The sequence below is a fragment of the Schistocerca piceifrons genome, chromosome 2 (assembly GCF_021461385.2).
Source record: "Schistocerca piceifrons isolate TAMUIC-IGC-003096 chromosome 2, iqSchPice1.1, whole genome shotgun sequence".
Classification (NCBI taxonomy): Eukaryota; Metazoa; Arthropoda; class Insecta; order Orthoptera; family Acrididae; genus Schistocerca; species Schistocerca piceifrons.
Genome location: NC_060139.1, coordinates 649,985,838 through 650,012,433, shown reverse-complemented (window position 1 = coordinate 650,012,433; position 26,596 = coordinate 649,985,838). Strand labels below are relative to the sequence as shown.

General features: G+C 37.6%; 1 protein-coding gene across 5 annotated transcripts in view; it reads left to right on the top strand.

Annotated features, from left to right (window-relative positions):
• The first annotated feature begins 2,209 nt into the window (after positions 1–2,209).
• Positions 2,210–26,596, top strand: part of LOC124777272 (nascent polypeptide-associated complex subunit alpha, muscle-specific form) — a 105,911-nt gene continuing 81,524 nt past the window's right edge. For 4 of the 5 annotated variants that reach the window (XR_007015704.1, XR_007015705.1, XM_047252604.1 and 1 more), the window contains exons 1-4: positions 2,210–2,346; positions 2,812–2,955; positions 6,779–6,937; positions 22,377–22,532. Coding sequence is in view for 3 of the 5 variants with exons in the window: in XM_047252604.1 (XP_047108560.1) it covers positions 6,853–6,937; positions 22,377–22,532 (241 nt within the window). In the remaining 2 variants the exon portion in view is untranslated. Of the gene's footprint in view, positions 2,347–2,383; positions 2,709–2,811; positions 2,956–6,778; positions 6,938–22,376; positions 22,533–26,596 lie in introns of those variants that run through there. The other variant, XM_047252605.1, reaches the window with a different exon arrangement.

Here is a 26,596-nt window from a genome sequence, read left to right as displayed (position 1 = left end):
AATTCTCATTAGGTTCTTGGTATTCAGTTGGGATACATTATTTCTTCTTTGTAAATCTCGCCAGAAATTGTTCCCGCTATTATAAGCGTGAATAGGTGTTTGAAGGAAGTTGAGTCGATTCCGTAATCTGGCATACAGAGACAGGATGCAGACGGAACTGCACAGTCGTCCACATTTATCACTCGATTTGGTCCGAGAAAGCCTCGATGATTTCACCAGGCGTCCAAGGACTACTTCTGCGAATCATTATAACGGCTGTTCGGAGTAAGGCAATCAAGCATTCTGCCAAGTAGATCAAGTTTGAAAACTAATTTCTGTCACCATTCTATCGTGACAAGAAGCATTTATTGAAGGAATTCTCTTTTATGAACCATTAATAACATCGACCAGCCCACTGCTTTTCATGAGACCGGTGTGTTGATCTTCCACAATCTCATGTTAAGTGTGCAGCTACTCTAGCCTTCTTTGTATCTCATTTTCCATTACATTTTATCTTTTCCATACGGATAACGTATAGAGAGTGGCATGGGGGAAACAGCATTTCTTTCAGTGTGTTAGAGAATGTGTCTGTGTTACTGATAATGTGCTGGAAATTTTGTCCCATCGTATTTAGTTTTTGCTGCAGGTGGCAGTTTTTGCTGCAGGAGTGAGCTCAGCTGAATACTTACGTAGTGTCTGAAAAAATCAAATCTGTTGCAACAAGTATTTCCTTTTCATATCGACTGTGACGATTTGTTGTTAGGGGCCTCAGGGTAACATATCCAACCACGCTTCTCGAGGCAAGGTGCTTTCTCATTTTACAGATGCAGTACACCGTGCTTCTCGTCGTAGTCGTCACTTTTATGTTTCTACTCACAGAGAAGTGAAAATACTCTTATGATTTTTTTAAAGTAACAGATGGCAAGTTTGCTTGTATTTTATTGTAGTAAGTGTGTATCAAAATTCTATGTCTGGTTGTGTATATTATTGTAGTAAGTCTGTATCAAATTTGTATGTCTGGTTACGCACGATACATTGCACTTACCTAAGCCTGAGATTTATTTAAAATATGATACGGCTAAAAGTTTGGTGTTGAAAAAAGTAAAACTCAGTCACAGTATCAATATATCAGTAGGACGAGTTCTGTGGATAATCTCTGACCTTTTAAAAGTTTGTTGCATTGTTTATGCGTTCCCGTTCTGACAGAGAATGTTACTTTAATTTTCTGGCTTTGTATTATAGATTATAAACAACTGCTGCCCACTATCTGCTGTGATGCATCTTGAATTGCATGCCTTTTTCAGAAAACTGATGATACGATAAGTTTCTCGATGAATCTGGAATATACCTCAATTTTTTTCGCCGGATGGCGACGTTATTGTTTACATGAAAATTTAGTGTTTCCTTTATCTTAGCCTCATTTATATCTCATTTTCAATTACGCTTTATCAGTCTGTATGGATAATACAAAAAGAGCGGGAAAACCATTTTCTTGACTGTATAAGAGAATGTGCGTGTGTGTAGCCACAAAAATCAAATCGCCATACTTGATTTGTATATGTTTCATGCCATTTTGAAAAAAAAGAAGGTCGTGCTGTACATGTATATGACTTGCACTCACTTGTTGGAAATCCAGTGCAACATGTGCTATGTTTTGTATTGTTTTAAATTTTGGCGCGTAACAAAACATTATGAACAGTGTATTTCCGAGCCGAATCACAGGCACCTTGCGAATGGGTAGGCTACAATTTCATGCAAAGAAGGAGGTTTCGGTAATTTCATTTTTATCCCTTGAGCTCGGTTTTTTCTACATAGGCGTAAGTTGCCTATTTCTATCGTCTCTCTTTATTTTTTATTGTATTAAATCACGCCTTAAGAACTGCATACTAGTCAAATAAAAAGGAACAATTAATGATGTTATAAAGTTTTCTCCGTGCGTATTCGTAGGCTTTACATAAGCTTTACTTATTATATTTGTGCTAAACATTTTAAATCTGGCTACCGCCTTGTTACGTGGTTAATTCTTAAAAAGGACCACGTGAATTGTAATTATTTGCTTCATGCTACAAATTAATTTTATCGTGTCGGCACTGACAATATTCTCCCTGAATTCTGTCAATATGTCGTTTATAATACGGTCGGCATTTATGACGTATCTGTAACTTATTTGCATTTTGTGTTAATAAATGCCAGCAGATGGCAGTATGTGCCGTGCGTTTTCAGTGAGTACGGTGTATCAACAATAGATGGCGACGAAAATTTTGTCGGCCATCTTTGTTACAGACAGTTTATGATTTCGGGACTTTTGGGAAAGGAAATCCTTGAACTAAAAGTTTCCTGTTTTAACTGGAGATTTTTTTCTGTTAGGTATGTAACCTCTATGTTTTTTTATTAGTCCGTACTGCTCACAACCTGTAGACATAGCGTATATTTACTAGTAATGATTCTCCATGAAGGAACTATAATAGTCACATCGATCTCGATGCAAAGAAAGAACGGAAGGATTCCATTTCACTAGTCTCACAACTAAGCAACTATGTAGAAGAACACGCCGGTTTTATGACAGATGTTTTAAGATACGTGAAAGAAAAAATAATATGGTTGTCAGAAGACGTAGTATGTATTTTTTAGTGCGGTTAGGGGAAACGTTCCGCGTCGTAATTTGTGCATCACATTGTAAGATATTGCATATTTACGTGACCTTAATTCTTATTGAAGACAATGAATAAGTGAGTATTTGAGATCAGTATACACAAATAACTGTTTATTGATTCTGTTTTTATTTGCTTTCTTGGCGTTCTCGTTTCACATGTAACGTGTTAAAACTTTCAGGAGCCGTCGGCGACCGAGTGGAGGGCAGTTTTCAACCATCAGATTCACCTTTTTATCCTAGAGCACCGCAACAGCCTGTCTCAGCAGCATACCCAACTCATCCCCAGTTCGATGCTAATTATGGATATTATTCTGTGAACCAGGGTAAGTTTAATTTCAATTGCAAGGAGCAACGCGGTTTGTGTAGCACAGAATATTTTATTACCCTTGTGAATTCGTAAACTTTTTTTCGGTTAAACGAAGTAAGACTCCGATTTACAGTTGTTTCGTGGTAGACATGTTCTGTTATATTTATGTTGTACAAAATTGATTACGTATTATTTGAAGCCCATCGAAGCCGTCCATTGTGACATGTGCAAGCACTGCGAAGCAGTTCTGTACTAAGTACTGCAGATAGCTTTTAACGTACTCGTTAAGAACGTAGTCTACAACTGTAATCCATGTCTGACTTTCCATTCGTCTGTAAAGGCTTTCGCACTTCACATTAAAATAGGTTACGTTATTATGGAACTATTACGCCATATGAAAGTGTTCAGGCAGAGCGTCTGTTAAGTTAAATGGAAATAGTGTTAACAACGTATTGCGTAAGTAGAGATTGTTCTCTTTTGTCAGTGTCGTTCGGTCACAAGAAATGTTGTTTTTGTGCAGTGTAGGCTTTGCCCCTGTGTCTTAAAGTACTGCAGTTTGATAGATGCATAAGAATCGTGGATAGTTAGGAATATTTTCAAAACTCCCAGATCTTGAACTTTTCCTTGTTACCTATAACTTCCGTTAGCAGTATTAGTTCATTGTGGTTCAGTTTTGGTCTCTATAGAATAAGTTTGAGGGAATGATGTGTTGGTAAACATACCATATGTCTGGAAAAGCACAAAATAGTTTTGTGTTAAAAGTTGTAGGACTGCTGAGAAAGACTTAAGTCGAATATAGAAGGCAAACATTTTATGGATACTCAACAGTTAGTTAAACTATATTTGTTTACTTCAAATACTGATAGTAGGGTCACATTATTTGACAGTTATGGCATAGGTAACTTTTCATACTTTAACATGATTGAAAAATTACAGATGGTAATTCTCTGTAAATCAAATAATTAAGAAATATGGGCTATTTCTAACATTCCATAATAAATATGACTTGATATATGTAAAGCTCACTTTTATTGACAAACAGTTGGCTGTACTTATTTTGAGATTATGTAATTTCATCAGTTGTGGTAAAGGTACACAGAATTTTTAGAAGTGTTAATACTGTGTTTAGATAAGGAGCTAATGTAGTGTAGTGTCTTTTTTTTGGGGGGGGGGGGGGTTGTTGTTATACGTATCTATTTAAGCACCACTGTAACTGTAATAATGTATTTATTTTTGTTATTTTTGGTTTGCATTAATTACCCACCAAGTGAGAACTGCTGTTACACTTGTAAACCTGGGGCTACATAAGAAGGCTGTAGAGATGTTGTTTGATATTTCTGCCTCATTTAAAGATATCTCTTCTTTAGTTCCATATTTTTGCTTCAGCAAGATTATGACAGTTTTTCCCAATGTTGTTAAAGTTTGTCATTTCCTGCTGTGTTCCTGACAAGAATTAAAACATTAACAGTATACTATTGTGTTGTAGGTGTGTTTACTGCAGGAATGAGTGAAATAAGTAGTTTTAGTACTTTGAACACCTAGAATAGTGGGGACAGCAGTAATGTTGTGGAGCATAGTGAAGTTGATGATATTACATTTCCACTTTGACCATTGGTGTTTATGGTGACTGATCTACAACATTACCCATGGTATATGTTAGGTTGGAAAGCGATAGTTTGATTGCCAGTTAGCAAAGCCACCACAAATGTCACAAAAACAAAATTTAGCGAAAGTGCAGTTACGTTGTACCCAGTTCTCTTATGGTGTATGGCAGTTGGTAACTATGCTGTGAGTAATGGAAAGTGAATGATTGCATTTGTTTTCCATGTGGAGAATGGTATGAAGACTGTTGTCAGACTGACCTGACCTGCAGCAAAGTATGAGGTTAATCTTGACTGTTACAGTTTAGATGTGAGTTGGCAAAGCCAACAAATGTGAATTGCAGAAAGATAAATGTTCTGACAGACTAGCCTGAAGTGAAGCCAGAGGCTTCGGTTAGGTTGTAAAGTGACAATTTTGTTGTGAGTTGGCAAAGTCAACAAATCCCAACACAAAAATATGATTACCATAATTGATGTGTAGCATAGCCCGAGAAGTACATTCGCCACTGCAGTAACCTACTTCTGTCTTTATTCCTGATTTTGCCAAAAATTCCAACAATATGGGAAATTCTAATCTAATGGAATAAAATAACAGCCAACTTCATTTATGAACCATGGGAAATTTTGAATGAGCTTTCAATTGACTACTGACACCCGCTCATCTTTCACCATGTTCATTTCCTGTCATTCATAGCAGACCAACCAACTGCACAATGCAACAGAGGAGACAGATACAACATGTTGTGGTAATACACTGATCTGGAGCATAGCCCGTCTACTTTAGAATGAATGGTGACAGTTCCATTGTGTGGTGGTGAAACCAATGAATGAATTGTGACAGTAATCTTCCTTTGTTCCCACATCCCGTGCCCCAGATCTGCTTGCCCACAAAAAATAAAGCATCTCCTTACACTTTTTGTGAAAAAATAGGTTGTAGGTTTTATGCTGCCATCTCAGAGACTTCATACACTGTACTGACACAACAGCAGTAATGCTACATACTAAAAACCACTACAGTAACTTTTCTCATAGTAGGGTGTGTGATGGCATTCGGTATATTGTATTGAAATTCCCCACTCTGCCTCCTATGAAACTTGACTGAGAGTTAACACTTAGTTGCAGTGTTTATCACAGATGCAGTACTTATCACTGATGTGTTTTATTAAGCTGCTTATAATACTCATATCAGAAATAGCTGGTAATTGTATAAAACACAGGTTGAAATTTGATGTTGCCCAATGAATTGCAAATTACAAATTGCTTCAACCGAAATGTTATTTATCAGTTGATTTAACATGCTAGTTTTAATTTTTCATGCAAGAATTGTCACATTGACTTCTCATAGGATTATTGAATCAAGGAATATTATATTAAATTTATTTGTATATTTGATCCGTGTGCTCTGCAATTACACAGTGTGCTACAGATGTTGGAAAAAACATGTCAATATTTTCATTAGGTATGTTATGGTTTACAATAGAATGAGATTTTCACTCTGCAGCGGAGTGTGCGCTGATATGAAACTTCCTGGCAGATTAAAACTGTGTGCCCGACCAAGACTCGAACTCGGGACCTTGCCTTTCGCGGGCAAGTGGTCTACCAACTGAGCTACCGAAGCACGACTCACGCCCGGTACTCACAGCTTTACTTCTGCCAGTTTACAATATGTTGCAACACATGCTGTCGTTGGTCTTTATATCCTATATGGATAATTCTTCTTAGCTTCTGAGGCTTTTTCCTGTGCCAGTCTCACCTGTTGCCTCCAAATGCTTCCATCATTTGCTACTTCGTGCCAGTTAGTTACTCCCATCCTGTTGAGCGTGGTTTTTTAAGTTCATTTAGCCATTATTCCTGGATCTCCTAGTTTGTATTTTACCAAATGATTTCTCCTTGAATATTCTTGAAACCACCTGATCCTCTTTCATTCTCATCAGATGGCTTGCCCATAATCATGTGGAAATATTAGGATAAGAATGAATTAATAACTTGCTTTATGTGTAATGCAAACATTTTCACAGTTACTGGCAGAAAAGACTTACTAATTTGTTATAAATTATTAAATTTATATTGTGCTGAACTTCAATATCTAGAAATAGAAATAGCATGTAAAACTGTAACAGTATTCATACTGTGTAGGATAACTTGGAAATTTGTTTCTGTATGAAGATGAAGCACAAGTGTAATAGACAAATATATTGTGGTTTGATCAGTGTTTTTATGACATTATCACCATTACAGAAAGCCCATCTCAGTTTGGAGACAGCTATGCAGCAGCAGTAAATCCATACCAAGCAGCAGCTCCCCACCATGGAATGAGTTACAACAACCCACAGCAGTCCCTTTATGGCTCGGCGCTGTCGCCTGCCGCCAGCGCTCATTATGGCTCCTCCAACCATGGTCAGTCAATTTGTTCTTTCTACATATGTTAATAATTTTATGTGTAATGTGTACGGTTAAATGTTAATTTTTTTTACTCACACTGTGTTCCACCTTAAGAACACTATTCATCATATTTATTACTGGCATTTATATGTGGAGTCTAATCTTTATGGACTAAAGAAATAAGTCAGTGTAAAATGTAGATGAGGAATTAAGTGTTCGTAAACATTTTCGGAATGCCTGAGGTTAGATGAGAATATTGGAAAATCCATAAGGTGGATCCTGAATTACTCACATGGGCATTCTCTTGTGTTGGAACTTATTTCAAGAAATGTGTGGCTTGTAATTAGAAGAATATAAATGCAGCTACTGTAGTTGGTATACTAATTGAAATGAATGGTTGAGACTCACTTTTTTAACTAGATTCAGACATGACCGTTAAGAACAGAGGGTCTTGTATAGTCTTGGTTAACAGAAGTTGCCAAATCTTCCACATCATAAAATCTGTCTTATACAGTCTTGCCACACATGTATAATGCATCTTCTGTGTGGTAATCACTCACAGTGCACTGAAAACTTTGCATGGACGGATAATACTGCCCTCCATAGTCTGCATATATACCCTGATGAAAAGTATCCAATCATACCTGTGTAATGCAGGATTGATCACTAGGTTTCACAAGAGGCAGGCCTGCCAATATACCAGGAATGGGGAGTATTGTATTGTCAGTAGAGAAGCAGTAACAGCAGACCAGATCGGATAGGAGGGCTCGAGACTTCGAACGTGGAATAGTCATTGGATGACACCAGAGTAACAAATTCTTCTACAGCTGTCCAAGTTGACTGTTGGTGATAGGAGTGTGCAGAGGAAACACGAAGGAACAATGACAAGTAAACCAAGACCGGACAGACCTCATGTCTGAGACCTGTTGAGCATCAACCAAAATGGCTTTGCTGTGCTGCAAAGCAGGAGGAAACTGCAGCCCTAATTATTCGCAGGGGCATACAGTTCTACTGTATGTTGAAATGATGATGGTGTCCTCTTGGGTCCCTCTTTCGGGTCTCCAGGTGAGACTACTCAGGAAGGTGTCATCATCATTAGAAACAAAACTGGCAGTCTACAGATCAAAGTATGGAATGTTAGATCCCACTTTGGAGGATGTCATCATCATCATCAGAAGAAACAAAATCTGCCATTCTACGGTTCGGAATGTGGAATGTTAGATCCCTAAATCGGGTAGGTGGGTTAGAAAAATTAAAAAGGAAAATGGATCGGATGAAGTTAGGTATAGTGAGAATTAGTGAAGTTTGGTGGCAGGAGGAACAGGACTTCTGGTCAGTTGAATACAGGGTTATAAATACAAAATCAAATAGGGGTAATGCAAGAGTAGGTTTAACAATGAATAAGGAAACACAAATGCAGGTAAGCTATTATGAACTGCATAGTGAATGCATTATTGTAGCCAACATAGTTGAGATAAAAGAAATGATTCAGACAATTCAGGAAGACGAAAATTTAGCAGTCATTGGGGGCTGGAATTCGATTGTAGGGAAATGAAGAGAAGGAGAAAAATAGTAGGTGAATATGGACTGGGAGAAAAGAATGAAAGAGGAAGCCATGTGATAGAGTTTTGCGCAGAGCATAATTTAATCATTGCTAATGCATTTTAAGAATCATAGGAAGAGGTTATTGTGGAAGAGATCTTGAGACACCTGAAGGTTTCAGATTGATATAATTGTAAGACACAGATGTAGGAACCTGGTTTTAAATTGCAAAACATTTCCAGGGGCAGATGTGGTCTCTGGCCATAGTTTATTGGTTATGAACTGTAGATTAAAACTGAAGAAACTGGAAAACGGTAGGAAATTAAGGAAATGGTGCCGGGGTAAGACGAAAAAACCAGAGGTTTGTGAGAGTTTCAGAGGGAGCATTAGACAAAGATAGACTAGAACAAGGGAAAGAAATACAGTAGATGATGAATGGTTAGATTTAAGAAATGTAATAGTGAAGTTAGTAGAGGTTCAAATAGGTAAAAAGACAAGACCTAGTAGAAATCTTTGGATAACACAAGAGTTATTGAATTAAATTGTTGAAAAGAGAAAACACATAAATGCATCAAATTAAGCTGGTGAAATGGAACACAAATGCGTAAAAAATCAGATTGACAGAAAGTGAAAAATTGCTAAGCAGGGATGGCTAGAAGACAGATGTAAGGATTTAGGAACATATTTCATTAGGGGTAGACAGATACTTTCTACAGGAGAATTAAAGAGGCCTTTGGTAAAACGTGAAGCAGCTGTATGAACGTAAAGAATTCGTTTGGGAAACCAGTCCTAAGCAAAGAAGGAAAAACTGAAAGGTGGAAAGAGTGTGCAGAGGCTATGTACAAGGGAGTTAAACTTGAAGGCAATAATAAGGAAAGGAAAGTGGACGTAGATGAAGATGAGATGGTGGATACATTTCTGCCGAGAATAATTTAATAGAGTCTACAGATCTAAGTCGAAACAAGGCTCCCCGAGTAGACAATATTCTGTCAGAACTACTGATAACCTTGGGAGAGCCAACCGTAACAAAACTCTTCCATATGGTGTCAAAGATGTATGAGTCAAGTGAAATACTCTCACTTCAAGAAGACTGTAATAATCTCAATTCCAAAGAAACCAGATCCTGACAGGTGCAACAATTGTCAAACTACCTGTTAAATAGTCATGATTGCAAAATACTAATATGAATTCTTTACAGGAGAATGGAAAAACTGATAGAAGCCAACCTCATGGAAGATTAGTTTGGATTCTAGAGAAATATAGGAACACATGAGGCAGTACTGACCTTATGTTGTATCGTAGAAGATAGGTTAAGGAAAGGCAAACATGCATTTATAGCATTTTTAGACTTAGAGAAAGCTTTTGACAATGTTGACTGGAATACTTTCTTTCAAATTCTGAAGGTAAAGGTAGCTACGGTAAAATACAGGAAGCAGAAGGCTGTTTACAATTTGTGCACAGAAACAAGACGGCAGTAATGGAAATGGAAGTGCCGTGTGGCAGCCAACATTTTACAAGACATATAATCAAAGAGTTCTGTACAAAGTTAATTATGTGCATAGATGACGGTGGTGGTGGTGGTGGTGGTGGTGGTGGCGGTGATAACGGCTATTATTATTATTATTATTATTATTATTATTGGCAGAAAATCCTGAGAAATTTTGGTCTTATGTAAAAGTGGTAGGTGGATCAAAACAAAATGTCCAGACACTCTGTGACCAAAATGGTACTGAAACAGAGGATGACAGACTAAAGACCGAAATACTAAATGTCTATTTCCAAAGCTGTTTCACAGAGGAAGACTGCACTGTAGTTCCTTCTCTAGATTGTCGCACAGATGACAGAATGGTAGATATCGAAATACACGACAGAGGGATAGAGAAACAATTAAAATCGCTCAAAAGAGGAAAGGCCACTGGACCTGATGGGATACCAGTTCGATTTTACACAGAGTATGCGAAGGAACTTGCCCCTCTTCTTGCAGCAGTGTGCCGTAGGTCTCTAGAAGAGAGTAGCGTTCCAAAGGATTGGAAAAGGGCACAGGTCATCCCCATTTTCAAGAAGGGACGTCGAACAGATGTGCAGAACTATAGACCTATATCTTTAACGTCGATCAGTTGTAGAATTTTGGAACACGTATTATGTTCAAGTATAATGACTTTTTTGGAGACTAGAAATTTACTCTGTAGGAATCAGCATGGGTTTTGAAAAAGACGATCGTGTGAAACCCAGCTCACGCTATTTGTCCACAAGACTCAGAGGGCGATAGACACGGGTTCCCAGGTAGATGCCGTGTTTCTTGACATCCGCTAGGCGTTCGATACAGTTCCCCACAGTCGTTTAATGAACAAAGTAAGAGCACGTGGACTGTCAGAGCAATGTGATGTTTAATATCGTGGCAGAACGTTACTGATATCCGGCAGTTCTCCCGTGTTTTTATGGAACTATCAGAGCAATGGTGTGATTGGATTGAAGAGTTCCTAGATAACAGAGAATGTAGCATGTCATTCTCAATGGAGAGAAGTCTTCCGAAGTGAGAGTGATTTCGGGTGTGCTGCAGGGGAGTGTCGTAGGACCGTTGCTATTCACAATATACATAAATGACCTTGTGGATAACATCAGAAGTTCACTGAGGCTTTTTGCATATGATACTGTAGTATATCGAGAGGTTGTAACAATGGAAAATTGTACTGAAATGCAGGAGGATCTGCAACAAATTGACCCATGGTGCATGGAATGGCAATTGAATCTCAACGTAGACAAGTGTAATGTGCTGCGAATACATAGAAAGAAAGATCATTTATCATTTAGCTACAATATAGTAGGTCAGCAACTGGAAGCACTTAATTCCATAAATTATCTGGGAGTAGGCATTAGGAGTGATTTAAAATGGAATGATCATTTAAATTTGATTGTCGGTAAAGCAGATGCCAGACTGAGATTCATTGGAAGAATCCTAAGGAAATGCAATCCGAAAACAAAGGAAGTAGGTTACAGTACACTTGTTCACCCACTGCTTGAATATTGCTCAGCAGTGTGGGATCCGTACCAGATAGGGTTGATAGAAGAGATAGAGAAGATCCAACGGAGAGTAGCGCGCCTCGTTACAGGATCATTTAGTAATCGCGAAAGTGTTTCGGAGATGATAGATAAACTCCAGTGGAAGACTTTGCAGGAGAGATGCTCAGTAGCTCGGTACGTGCTTTTGTTGAAGTTTCAAGAATACACCTTCACCGAGGAGCCAAGCAGTATATTGCTCCCTCCTATGTATATCTCGCAAAGAGACCTTGAGGATAAAATCAAAGAGATTAGAGCCCACACAGAGGTATACCGACAGTCTTTCTTTCCACGAACAGTAAGAGACTGGAATAGAAGGGAGAACCGATAGAGGTACTCAAAGTACCCTCCGCCACACACCGTCAGGTGGCTTGCGGAGTATGGATGTAGATACAGATGTAGATTATGTGTGACGATAATGATGGTAGTAGTGATAATTTCTTGTGGTTCAGTGGACTACTGCACCATTTCCCCTGATATGAAACAGGACAAAGGGGAATCACAGTTTAACATGGGAGTTCGAACACTGTTGTTCCTAGTGACTCTTCACATCATTGACAGGTGAAGGCTAGGTTAAAACAAAGAGTGAAAATTCTGTGGTCTGGCCTCTTGGTTCCCAGGCATGCACTTTACCACGAAGGCCGAAATGTATATATGAAGTTCATTTATAGGTTTTAACGGGTGAGTCAAGTTAGCAGCATAACAGGTTGACACACGAAGAACGAAAAGCATGAAGCCTGGAGCATGAACCAATCCCAGCACAGCAGTCGCTGTCATTCATGATGTCAAATCTGCCGTGTTACCGGTTTTGTTCGGAGTGAACATAAACAACATACATCGTGTGTTGTTTCTGCCATTTGCTTGTGTTGAACTGTGCTTTGTGTTGCTGTGGTTTAGTGTGGTGTGCGTACTGTAAGACCTTCAGTACACACACCATCAGATTATTTGTCTTGTCGCTCTAACGAAGTAGGCGAGTGTCAGCAATATGTCTCGTGGTCTTATCGTGGCGTGTTTATCTTCTGCCATTACATCAGACGATAGAAATGCCACTTGCACGCTTAGAGTAGCAGATTGACGGTGACCAACTTTAAACAGAACTTGATTAATTTTCATACACATTTATTAAAATAATAACAAGCATAAAAATTACTTAACTTGGTTCTGGATGCTATTTACAATTGAAAATCTGAAGTTCCTTTCATATTGGTACGTTAATCTTATTCTCACATATCTCTCTGATACTTGACAAAAGTGTCTCTACATTTATCTTCATGGCTATGTACAGGAATATGGTAATCTTATTAGGCACAGACTGAAACTTGACTATAGACTGGTACAGACAAATGTAATACTCGTACAGAGTAATGCAGACTGGTACAGACTAGTGCAGACTAGTGCAGACTGGCCAATCGGAGGTCTGTACACTCGTTATAATACCTCACGCGTTCATGTATCACTGCGCGAGTGTGATCCGTGAGGAGAAAAGGTTCTACTTTAGCAGCAATCTCATTGGCTGTGTTACATATTAATACGCGGATCGGCGGAAGCAGAATTTGGTTCGTCTCTATGGCAGCGCCATCTCGTAGTGCGGAGACAGACGAGTGCTGCGCCTGCGCTGTTGTGCTTAGCGGGGTGTGCTCTAGTGGGAAAGTTGTGTACGCGCTGACTACGCGGAACTATGTACACAACATTTAGAAAATTCTGATACTTGGGGGGGGAAAAAAAACCACTTTGTTTACCTAATGACAATCCTTTGCCTCAAGGCATGCTGCTAGACAGTGAGGCACGGAAGTTACTAAAGAGAACTCTTTGAGTTTTACAAGCAAGAGAGAGAATGCGCAACTATTCATGGACAGCCATCAGTTTTCGCCCATAAAGTTGTGGAACAAACATCAAAAGCTCTTGGAATTAGTGCAGTTGTAAGAAAGGGAATGTTATTGCAAAAATTAGAAGATATAGACTTGAGCCACAATGATTCCGAGCCATCTGGATCATATAATATACTTTTAGCACCTCCTGGAAAGAAGGAAAAGCGTCGTCACCATGTCACCAACTTAGATTCTTTAAAGACGGTGCAATTTGCAGGCGTGTTATGCTTACTATAGCAGGAATGATTATTCTAGGTAGCAAAGTTTGTAGTGTTGTTAAAAGAAAGTGAACTTGTCAGGAGTGTTGAAATGTCACTAAAAATTGTGCCGAAAAGTACGGATTTCTGTTACAGTGTACTAGAAAAACACAAAGTCCTGTTAGAAAAGTTGCGTATTGTTACGGCTCGAAGCATATTCCTGCACAAGCTTGTGGATAAAGGCATTCGTTCAATTTGTATTTGTGAGGTGACCATGAAGGCGGTTTTGGTGCTGGTTCTGATTACAGTGACAGTGAGGAGCTAGATGGAATTGTGCCATTGTCGCCATAAAATGATGAGTCAAGAGCTAGGAATATTGGTTGTTTATTGCATTATTGTCATTGTAGGACGTAGAGTGAGAAGTTACAATCTTGATTATTACTTACTTTATAAACTATGTACCATACTGTTTTCGAGTTATCAGTCCTCATCAAATGCTTATTTTCTGTATTTCTTTACTTTCTTATCAAAAGTGTCTGCTTCATTATGATTATATGTATTATTATGCAGTTGTTTATTTGCTGTCATTGTGGTAGCAAGTCAAAAGCGATTTCTTATGTATACTGTCATTGCTCAATAGCTTACATTTACGAGATGTAACAGAAAACAGTATCATCTGCTATGTGTATAGAGGCTGCTGTTGCAACATCGCTATTGCAGTGTACCTTGCAGTGTAACTTGACATATTGTGAATTGTCAAGTGCAATGTCTTGCTGGTGCAGATATATACGTGTGCCTATTCCTAAGAAAAAAGAAGTCTTAACAGAGAAACAGCCTGGTGGGCAACAAATGGCAGAAAAATATTTTTGTTTGTGATATAATCACAAATTGATAATTTTTTGATATTTTTTTTTTCCTTCACTGGTACTTTGAATTCTTACTTTTTGTCAAGTTTCATGATTCCTACCTATAGGTTTTGATGACTGCTACTAAATGACCAAATGAAGATACCTATCCACTTCCTGCACTGATGAAGCATGTAGCATACAATAGAACTGAGAAAGTTAGCAGCACGTTGTAAAATGAATAACACTCTAAGATGCACACAAAAAGGCAGCTACAGTGCTTTATTTCAAAAAAAGAGTGATCAAAAGAAAAACTTAAAGTTTCCAGTCAGGTTCCCCTTGAGAGAAAGCTGTTTGGCTTACAGATACTGAATTAGATGCTGATCTGTATGTGCCTTTTCATTTTATTGTAAAAACTTCCACTATTTGTGTAAACGAGAAAATTGTGCAATATTTCAGGACACTTGCTGAAGATGTCAAGTAACTAAGGCAAAACGCATCAGGGTGCACAAGTAAAATAAAAAATGAATCTGTAGCATGCAAATGACATTTTTCTTCTAAGCTACACCATTTATATACAGCTGCTTCAAAAATGGCCATCGAAAGAAACTTGTTTGACAAGTGTGTTTGTGAGTGTTGAAATATGATACAAATGGCCATATCTTTTGATGACATCAACTTAAAAGCTTAAATTTTTCATACCACCAAAATACCATAGACCTTAATATGTTAGAAAAAAATTCAACTTGATACCTCTACCCGTTGCTTAGAAAAAGGAGTCTTGACAGACAGACAGATAGATGGACAATGAATCCTATAAAGGTTCCATTTTTACAGATTGTGGTACAGAACCCTAAAAATTTATGTTGTTCTACTAATGCACAGGATGAACATAACCATGAGAAAAGTTAATAAAAATCCTCTGATACTAAGTACTGAGCATACTGGCACTGGGCTTTCTTCCAAATATTTTTTGTGCAGGCAGTTGTTTACTCTGATTTTGCAAAGTAAAATAATTGAAAGAAGTACCATCCTGCTGTTTGTTGCTGGCAAGAACTCAACTGACATGGAAGGAGGAAAAATAAGAGGGTCATTCTGAAACTAATCCTCAAGAGTTTTTTGTGCTGATTTTGCGTGGCCCACCGTTGAGTCCATGCTTTTGCACAAATTGTTCTAATAGAGACCAATCAATGCTTGCTAAAGATGAATGGAGATTTTACAGTAGACCTGAGCAATTTGAGGTAGTAAACAGTGTGTTTCAGTAGTGGTGCCCAGTCACAGCTTGTGTAGGTTTTTATGAGCAAGACATGAAGCTATTGTTCATCACTGGCAAAAGTGCATTGGCAATGATGTGACTATGGGGGAAATGGCAATATGTAGCTGATATCTTACTCTGTTTAACCATGTTGCTGTGACATCTGTTTCTGTTGTCTCCATGGGAATTAAGGGAAAGCACTAGTTTCAGAATAACTGTTGAACTCCAGTAGCTGAAATAAAGTTGTTGTTGACAGATGGTAGTGACTATGGGCAGTGTTGCCATCATGGGGCCAATCAGTTGACAAGGCTCCATTTGTGATGGGATGGAGGAGTTGCTGATAGGCAGGATGCAACAAGTTTTCTTTAATGGAGAGTTAGATGTAGAAGTAACTGTGGATGTACCTCATGGAAATGTGTTGGGACCCTTGCTGTTTGTGTTGTATAGTAATGACATTATTAATAGTAACCTCAGACTTTTTGCCGATGATGCAGTTATCTATAATGAAAGAAGCTGCACAAATATTTAGTCAGATCTTGATCGGATTTCAAAGTTGTGCAGAGAGAAGCAACTTGCTTTAAATGTTTAAAAATGTAAAATTGTGCATGTCACAAAACAATAATATCACTGAGTCATAATTGGAATCGATTAATTAATACCTCTGTGTAACACCTGTAGATTTTGAATGGAGTGAGCACATAGTCTCAGTCAAAGGTAAAGTAGGTGGTAGACTTCAGTTTATTGGTAGCATACTGGGGAAATGCAGTCAGTCTACAAAGGAGACTGCTTACGAAACACTCGTCCAACCCAGCCTAGAATATTGCTCAAGTTTGTGGGACTTGTACCAGGTAGGACTAATGGGTTTGCTTGATCTGTGGGAAAGTGTTACATGGATCCTGAAGGAATTGAGCTGTCAGACTTTTGAAGATAGCCAGAAGCCATCCCAAGAAAATGTACTTATGAAGTTTGGAGAACTGCCTTTAAATGATGAACTAGGGGTTTTCTACAACCCCCCCACATATCGCTCCCATAGGGATCGTGAGGACAAGATTAATTACAGGACATACAGAGGCATCTTAAACTGTTAACACAGCAAACATGTAGTGTATGAGAAAGAACTACAATTGGGTAGCAGCTGACCACTTGAGTGCTGAAATGTCGACCATAACATTATTTTTAGTATCACACAAACGTGTACTTCCACACCTGCAGCTGCAAGCGAACCATTCTCCTCTTCGTCGTCTTCACCACCGCCGCCACCACCACCACCACCACCACCACAGTGTCATTTTATTTTGTCACAACAGCCTTATGCAACTTGCATCCATTTTAGGAGCAGATGTCACAAAAAACAAAGTTCTGAAACGTGATGATCAATGGAACATCTATGATGGTATTGCATGCTCTTTGGGAATCTTAAAGTAACCGGTGGTGCATCTTAGCTGTCATAAAAGTGCTTTGACAGTTTGCAGGGCATTAAAACAGTAATTTTAATTACTTTACTTTTCTCGACAAATGAAATGTACATTTCCAAAACAGCCATACCGTATTTTGCTTACATAGAATGAATCATGACTGCATCCACAGTCATTTACACTTAGCATTTGATATTATTATTATTATTATTATTATTATTATTATTATTATTATTATTCTGAGCCAACCAGCTGTTCATACACTGAATCTCCATCCTCAATATTTAGAAAGACCTCTTAGGTCCTTTTTTTCCCAGTACATTGGACATGTAGAAATATCTTTTTTTCTCCTTAGAACCATCTTAAAAGGATGTGTTGAAAGTTTATGAATGATAGCGCAGAGATTATTTTGCTAGCTATTACAGAACATTTTAATTCCAAATTAATAGAGTTCTTCATGTTGTAATAAACAGCACAAGATGATTGTAAATAAATAAAATAATACTCGGATCCTTTTATCCACCTCGTAATTCAGATGATAAAATTGCTGAAAGGTTTGAAGAAAACTTGAGTTGAATTTCAAACATGTACCCGACTCATACAGTTGTAGCGGGTGTTGACTTTAATTTACCATCGGTATGTTGGCGAAAATACGTGTTTAAATGTGGAGGTACACATAAAACATCATCCAAAATTGTTCCAAATGCATTCTCTGAAAACTATTTCAGCAGTTACCGTATTTACTCGAATCTAAGCCGCACTCGAATCTAAGCCGCACCTGAAAAATTAGACTCGAAATCAAGAAAAAAAAATTTTCCCGAATCTAAGCCGCACCTGAAATTTGAGACTCGAAATTCAAGGGGAGAGAAAAGTTTTGGCCGCACCTCCAAATCGAAACAAAGTTGGTCCATTGTAATATGAGACACAATTTAGGTCGAATGAATGACGATACTGCTACAGTAGGCTCGAGTCGTAAGCTTAGCAGTTAAGCTTTACTAGGTAGCCATTGCTATGCGTCACGCGCTCCATCCGTACATATACGTGTACCTTTCCTTTTTCACGTGCTTCGTCTGGTTTGAATTAATTGCTTATTTTGCTTTGATCTGGTAAGTGCTGTTCTGTTTGTTATAGGTGTTTGCGTCACTCTAAGCTGAAAATGCATTACTGTACTGTGTCATGAATTGTTTGTCGCATTCTGATAATGAGTGTTTACGGCCTGTCCCTGCTCGCGGCATGGCTTGTTTTCGTGCGCGCTACCGCCGCTTACAATTAAAAAAGAGAGGAATTGTTTCATTAGCAAAACAATGGCAAGAGACTGCTATTTGTTGTTACTTACACTGCTGCTTACTTTGATAATGATCAACAAGAACCAAATAATATATTGCTTTTGATAGAAGATGTTCTGAACGAGAGTTTAGCGAAAATTTTTCTCCGTTTGAAAATCTTTGCAGACGCCTCTTTAGTACATTACATTCTGCACAGAAATTAGTCATCTTAGATTTAAAAATCTAGTCAATTGTCGTGCTTCATTTTTGCCTGTATCACTATTAGGCATAAGAATAATACGAATATAAACATGACATGATATGTATATTCTTCCGCGTTTGCTGTTGTCTCACCCTAATTTCGTAGTTTATTCGGCAGATAGGATTTAAATGAGATAGCAGCAAACACGAAAGAATACACGGCAAAATGTTTATATTCGTATTATTCTTATGGCAAAGAGAATACTGTATGTGATTCGCAATTCATAAAAGTTCCTATTAGCAACCATCTCTTCTCACAGGTAGGAATAAATTCAGAACGTAGTGTTGGCCATATTGACAAACATCCCAAACAGTCTTGCCAGTCGGATTTTCCTACTACATTGAAATGCTGCTACATTCGAAGATGAACGATACGGAATTTGTATTTACTTCGTTGGATAATGTATAAAATGCAGTGGTCGAAACTCGGGGCGGAGAAGAAGGCTTGTCTTCCACCCTTTTTTTTTTTTTAATTTATTTACTGACGCGGAGATTTTGGTGCTAGTATTTATCTTTGTGCTGCAAAGCATGCCTATGCAGAGCTACATATAATCGACGGCAGAAGTCATTTGTGGCGGCACCTACCAACATTTTTCAGAACTTCCGCTTACTTTGCACTCGATTCTAAGCCGCAGGCGGTTTTTTGGATTACAAAAACCGGAAAAAAAGTGCGGCTTAGATTCGAGTAAATACGGTAATTCCTGAGCCGAAGTGAATAGTAAAGAGTTGTGAAAACACACTTGACCTCTTAGCAACAAATAATCCTGAGCTAATAACAAGCATCAAAGTAGATTCAGGGATTAGTGGACACAGGGTTGTCGTAGCAAGATTGAGTATTGTAACCCCCAAATCCTCCAAAAATAAATGAAAAATATACCTAGTCAGAAAAGTAGATAAAAATTCACTTGACGACTTCTTGAGAGACAATCTCCACTCTTTTCAAAGTAACAATGTAAGTGTAGAGCAGATGTGGCTTTGATTCAAAGAAATATTATCGGCAGCTGTTGAGAGATTTAGATCAAGTAAATTAACAAACAACAGAGCTGATCCTCCTTGGTACACAAAACAGGTTAGAAAGAAAGAAAAAAAAAACAATGCCAAATTTAAACAGATGCAAAATCTCAAAAATTTGGCAATCTTTTACAGACGCTCGAAATTTAGCACTGACTGCAATGCAAGATGCTTATAGTGCATTTTTCCATTTTAAAAACATCATAACAAATACCCTTCTGTGTTTATGGGCCTTTTTCTATTCGTCTTTCACATTATAAAGTATTGTACTATACGTTTATATGGTCAGAATTTTAAAATTTGTAAATAAAAAATAACAATATAGCGGAGATGTGACTCAGCATCTCAAATGTGAGTTTTACAGTGCCTTGTTGAGAGTCTAATTGTTGAGTTTCATTTTCTAACCATTATTATTAGCAGTTTGTCACAGTAGAGCAAATGCCTTTCTTCTAAAGTAGATTTTCTAGAATGGGTTACATAGGCTTGGACAACACAGAAATTCGTAGGCGACAAATTATCAAATTTCAGTGATTTTGAGTCAGATCACACAGAAGTAGAAGGGAATTCAAATGAAGAAGCAGAGGATAATGAATAGACAAACCATGCAGTTAATGTTCCAAACAAATATAGTAGAAGTTCTGGTAGAGTGTATGTTGCAGGAATTTCCCAACATAGTCCATGAACATCAGGAAATATCTACTGCTGGTAAAGAAACAAGTATATGTGAATCGTTCAAGAAATTTTTCACTCATTAAATAGTACAGAAAATTGTTGACCATACAAATGAAGAAACTTGTATCTCCTGTTAGCGTTTCTGAAATATGTGCTTTGATGGGAATTTTAATTGTAATGGGAATTTGCCTGTACACCAATATTTCTTTATCTGATTTATGTTCAGATTTGTTAGGAAGAGCCATATATAGAGGAACTATGAGTAAGTCAGGAACAAATCAGTTATTGAAAGTTCTTCGCTTGATGATAAAGGCACCAGGGCAGAAAGATGTGTAAGTAACAAATTTGCTCTGCTGCGTGAAGTATTTGAAGAATTGGATGCAATATTCTCGAGATACTTGAGAAGCGGACCTCACAATACAATTGATGAAATGCTATGTCTTTTCAGATGTTGTTGTCGTTTCAAAGTTTTTCTCAAAGACAAATGTGGAAAATATGGTATACTTGTTAGAATTCTTAGTAGTGTAACTGAAAGATATGTAATAATAAAGTAAGTGTATGCTGGTAAAGACAGTAGACCTGCCTGTGAATGAGGTTCTCTTGGGATTGTAAAGAGAATGATGGAGCCAATAAAGAATACGTGCTACAACATCATAACTGACAATTTGTACACTTCTGTGGAAGTGGTTGTAATTCTGTATGATGATTACAATCTTACATTGGTTGTGACACTCAAATCCAGCAGAAAACAGGTACTGCAAGAACTTAAAATGACAGCAGGCAGAGAGCTGTATTCTTCCAAGTTTGCTGTCAAGATCCATCTATAAGAAGCCTCCAGTAACAGTTGTCTCTTACATCACAAAGGAAAAACAAAAAAAGAAAGTAAAATCTGTTGATGTTGTGATCACAACATCACAATGCAGGAGTAGAAGTTGATACCACAGAAAAGTAAACCCATGTAAACCTAGACTATAATTCCACAAATGGAGTAGTGGATGCCATAGATCAAATGGCTGGGACATTCATCCACAGACTTGAAAGGACTCTAGTTGCATGCTGTTTGATGAGGAAGATCCTTGGAAAGCAACTAGAAGCAACCAAAATTGCTGCAAATGAGGAACCAACTAGGAAAGCAAGATGCTACATATGTTTGAAGAATGCAAGTAACCAGAGAGCCAGAGACAGCATCACAACAACCAAGTTAATATGTAGAAGCTGTGGTCTTCATCTGTGTAAGAGTCATTCAGAATAAACCATTTTGTGTGCAGGAGGTAAATATCATCTGTAAATGACAGTATTCTCCACAAATGAAGAGAGTTTTTTTGAAAGTTTTCAATGTATTATAATCTATATTTGTGCAAGTGCTTTTATTTCTATTTTTGAAAGTTTCTGTCAAGGAGAAAACTGTAGTATTCAGTTATTAGATCCAAGAGTGCATAGAAACTTAGAACAGTCTGTGTGAAGTATAGACTTTTGTATTGGTTATACAAACTTTCGTTGTCCAAAAATTGCTAAATGTTATTGTTACATTCACACTACATGTTTAAAAATTACATTTTTAGTTGTGTTGTCCCTATTTCATGTTAGACTAATTTTACATTGGAAACACAGTTATTTAAAATAAATACATGTTACAGATTTACAGCTTGCTGTAGCATGGGTAAAATTTGCCCGTGGTTCATGCTCCTAGGGTTAAATGCAGAAAATTACAAATGATTTAGTAAGAGAGAACAGGAGTTGTTTTATACTTGATGATTTTGAAAGCCCACAGGTTGTGTATTAAAAATTATCAGTGCTATTAGGATCAAGACATTACAAAGGACAAGTGAGCATGTAATTACAAATTACATTAGCATGTTGTCAAACTCTGTTACGTGTGATATGTGAATATTTGGTAGCCTCTGAGGATCCATCTTCCATGTGATATCATTGTTTAAATGGTCGTCATAGAACTTCTTTCAACCGTCTTTTTCTTTTACCTGTTGCAGAGAGGGTGAGGATGATAAGTTATAGCAATAATAAGTTAATGTTGTGTGTATACCTGCAGAAAGTTGTTTCTCTTTCAGGTGGGGCCCAATATCCAGGTGGTGGGGGCGGGGGTCAACAGTGGCCTGGTGGGCCACAGCAACAATTGGGAAGTTCACCTACTCCATCTCCTGCCCACACTCCCCCAGCTGCTACTGCACAGTACCACCATCACCACCGACAATGGCCAGCCCAAGGTAGTTTAGGTTTTATGCTCTTACAGTTAGTTGTAATGCACTCTTCAGACTGTTACTTTGCTTGATAATTCGTTCAAGAACTGTCAAAATAGTAACAAGAATAAATTTACCATTCATAACAATAATGAAAATTTCTGGGTGGAGCTATATGTAAAAAGAAGGTAAAGGCAATCACTCACTCTCCTTCAGTAGATTGATGAAATTGAGCATAGTAACAATTAACAGAAAACAGCATTCACAATAGATATCAAGCACAAACTTTTTTTTCCAGCAATAGTACACACACACACACACACACACGCAACCACCCAAACACACATTATTTTCATGACAGCAATGGCTCAACTGCTGTTTTCTGTTGTGTGTTATTGTGCTCCATGCATCAATCTACTGTTGTGAGTGGTTGCTTTCCCCTTATGTTACGTATTACTTTTGTCAATTATTTATTCCAAATCAGTCTTAATAAGTGCATTTACACCAGATCACGTTTCACAATATTCAGTTATTGTTACAGATTTCTATCTTTGTTACAGTTTTCCATCTTATTATTTTGTGATTGTTTTTGCATGTTTGAAAACTTATTCTTCCATGTAAATGAAAACTGGAACAAGTTCAGTACAAGTGCATGTAGTAAGCAACAATTCGTAGGTATCTCTTCTACATTTACTTCTATACTCTCCTTATGAGGTATTGTTGCGGATGCTAAGGGAAAAGTGATTTTTCTCCCACTCTCCATATTCTCTTGACTTGGCTCTTTTAACTTCTATCACCCCCTCAGACCACTTTCCTGTAGTCTGTTGCACCCACCACAGGTCAGTTGCTCACAGTTCCTGGAAGTCTGCAAAATGATATTTGCACAGAGGTTTCTTCATAGCCCCATATAGGTGGTAACCAGAAGGGGTGAAGTTAGAGGTGTGGCAGTACCTGGAGCCCCATTTCAGCAATGACAAGCCTCTTTTCTGACTCACATGGAGACGAGTGTTGTCATGATGGTGCACTCTCTCCAAAGAATGGCACAAATCGCCTGTGAATTTCAAGTGTTCACACCCTCCTTAACACAGGAACAACATTGTCTAGTGCTATCCTTGATAATCACACCCCACTTCATCCACTCACGTAATAACAACAATATAGAAAATAGTGTGTACTGTGGCGTGATTACACTTCCAGTGATTGTCCTGATACACAGAGTTAGACCAAAGTACTATATACTTGTAATCATAATTATGAGTCAAATGGTGCACCATCAATGATTGGAAGAAATAAAGTTTAAATCAATATGGAGTGCCTCTCATAAGATACCAAGTGATTTTTATGGTTAAGTCAGGAATGTGTGAAATTTTACACACACGGCATCACAGTTTATGAAATATTGTTTGTGCTGAAATTAGAATGCTTTCCAAATGCATTTATTTGTTGAGCAAACACACACAAAAAGTTAGCATTGACATCAAGATGAAGGTCCCAATGAAACAGCTGTAAAAACAGTATTCCTAGAACTTGTTTTCGACTAACCTTGCTCTAAGAAAAAGTTTGCATTTAAGGAGTAAGAAATAAAAAATGCAAATTAAGTCCCACTTTTGATTGTTCGTAATATGCCTTGGAGGTTTCTTTTTGCTTTGATCAGGTAATGCTAAAAACTAACAGAATAACAACAGTATTTAGCAGTCAGTCCTTTTAGTTGATAAGTGCTATCCCTGCACAAAGAGAAGCTTGTAGGCAAGTCAACTGAAGCAGACATTATTGTCTGAACTGCCAATATCTGCCCGTGTATGTGTCAGCATTCAAACGAACTCAGTAGAGTTTGCAAAATGCTACAAGAAATGTGTCGAGATAAGAATGATCTAATTAGGTTTGATGTTATGTTTCTCTACACACAGGTGCTGCTGGAAGACATAGTCAAACTATTTCAGCATGCACTCACCACCACATAAATTCAAAGTTCTATGAACAAATAGACTAATGTACTGTGAGACCTACTCTAGCTTCAGGATTTACTGATCTCCATATGGAGTGCTTTGAGAAAACGATTCTCGAATTTGAGTGTCTGAAAGCAGACTTATTCTACATACATGTAGATGATAATTCCATAGTTTTGTTACATGTGGTAGAAACCTATAAGAATTGATGCGTCACCCCAACAGTGTACACAGCAACTTCAAGTTCACTGTGGAGGACAAAAGTGGATGTTTATTGTTTCTGGACAATCTGATATGGTATACAAATTCATATATTCATGTAATAATTTGTGTGAGAAGTTACATGCATTGTGTAACAAGGGTCACGTGAGGTGTAGTTGTATAATTAAAAGAGAGAACGTACTCTATTCTCGGAATTTTGGAGAACATTTTTCAGTTTCACATGAATAAAGGGAGTCGGAGAGTATACCTCACCTGAGAATGTTCGGAGCTTGGATAAAAGGGCAGGCAAAGATCGTCAATGCGAATAACGTTCTCCAATTTCATATGAATAAAACTATAGAAGTTTCTCACAAGCAGAACATGTTCTCTGTGTTTTTTTAAGTGAGCTCTGTAGCATGCTTGAAACTGAATAAGTGCTATTGAGGTTAAGTTTTACAGAGATTTTTTTAGTAAAAATGACAATTTATATTGATCAGAAGACAAAAAAGATATACGTAGCCCAGATAAAGACTCGAGAGGGAAACTGAAGAAGTTTATGCAGGTTTAACAAGAATAACATTATTTGGCCACTGAACTTATTTCCCAAAAATCTTTGGAGAAGATTTTCAAACAATTCCAAAATGAAAACTTTTTATGCTATTTAAGAGACCAAGTTTTCAGACTGGTGTAGGAGAGAGCTTAGTAGGTATACACCAGACAACTGTGTCACTGACAGTTGCAGATGTTCGTGTTTTCTCATAGCATAAATCTTATCTTTTGTTACTGTATGTTAGAAATAAGTAGACGTATCAAAAAACGATAATGAAACTGCACTGGCCACCGCTGAAGTACACTTCATGTGTTAGCAGACCATTTTGCATCATATTTAACCAAAACTATTTTGTGTTGGAAAACTCTGACAGGATTCCTGTTTGGAGTAGATGAAAATTTGATATATTCATAAGATTTTATCCTCCTAATGTAAACACTTAATTCAGCAACAAAAAAGTTTGCCGCAAGTCGAAACTTCGATAATGTAGTCGGAAAATGCATTTTCACAAACTGTCCATAATTGTCTTAATAATTCATTGATGCACATAAAACTAAAATTGAGGTGTAGTGCAACTCTTCCAATGCTATTTCCATGTTTATACATTGTATAGTTTGCCTCTTGTACGAATTGAATAAAATGTAAAGTCACGCTTGGTTTTTTTATGCTTGATGTGGCACATGGCACACACCAAGAATGTGCTTCGAATTTTTCATGCAAATGAAATTGAGAATTTTCTCAGATAATGATGGTTTGCTCTGATAATCTTATCTGCAGACTGTTCTCTTTCTTTATTTGTGTGACTCATGATGTCACAGAAATTGCCTTCAAAACAAAGCGCATGACCACAACATATTTTGTGACTAAAAGCAATGTTTCATTTTTTAATGTCAAAAATCTTCCTGCTACCATTCACAATTTTTATCTACCATACCTTGCACCCAAAGAATTTCGGGATATAATCCTCATTTTCAGTTGCATTTCTTATAAAATTGTAACAGCAAGTGAAATTTAATGTGTACTGTATGTGAACTGCTGCACCTTTAACTTCTCAGTAATGCAAACAAGTGACTATGTATCATTAACTTACGCTCCTGGTTCCACAGGTGTTGTGAAGTAAAATTTCTTTCATATTTATAGGCTTGCAGGCTTTAAAGGCTGGGGTTTATGTCATTGCTGATAATTGTGTTATGCATATTAGGCTGTGGTTCAAGGCATAAGTCTCTGCCTACCATTTTGTCTTCCATTGCTAGAGACATCATCTGAGGCTTTAATGACTCAATAAGCAATTGCAGTCTCAAACAAGCTCAGCAGACTGAACTGTTTATATGTATCCACACAGTAATTGGTTTTGGATGCCATCAGCCAGCTGCCATGATAATGGAATAGTGCCG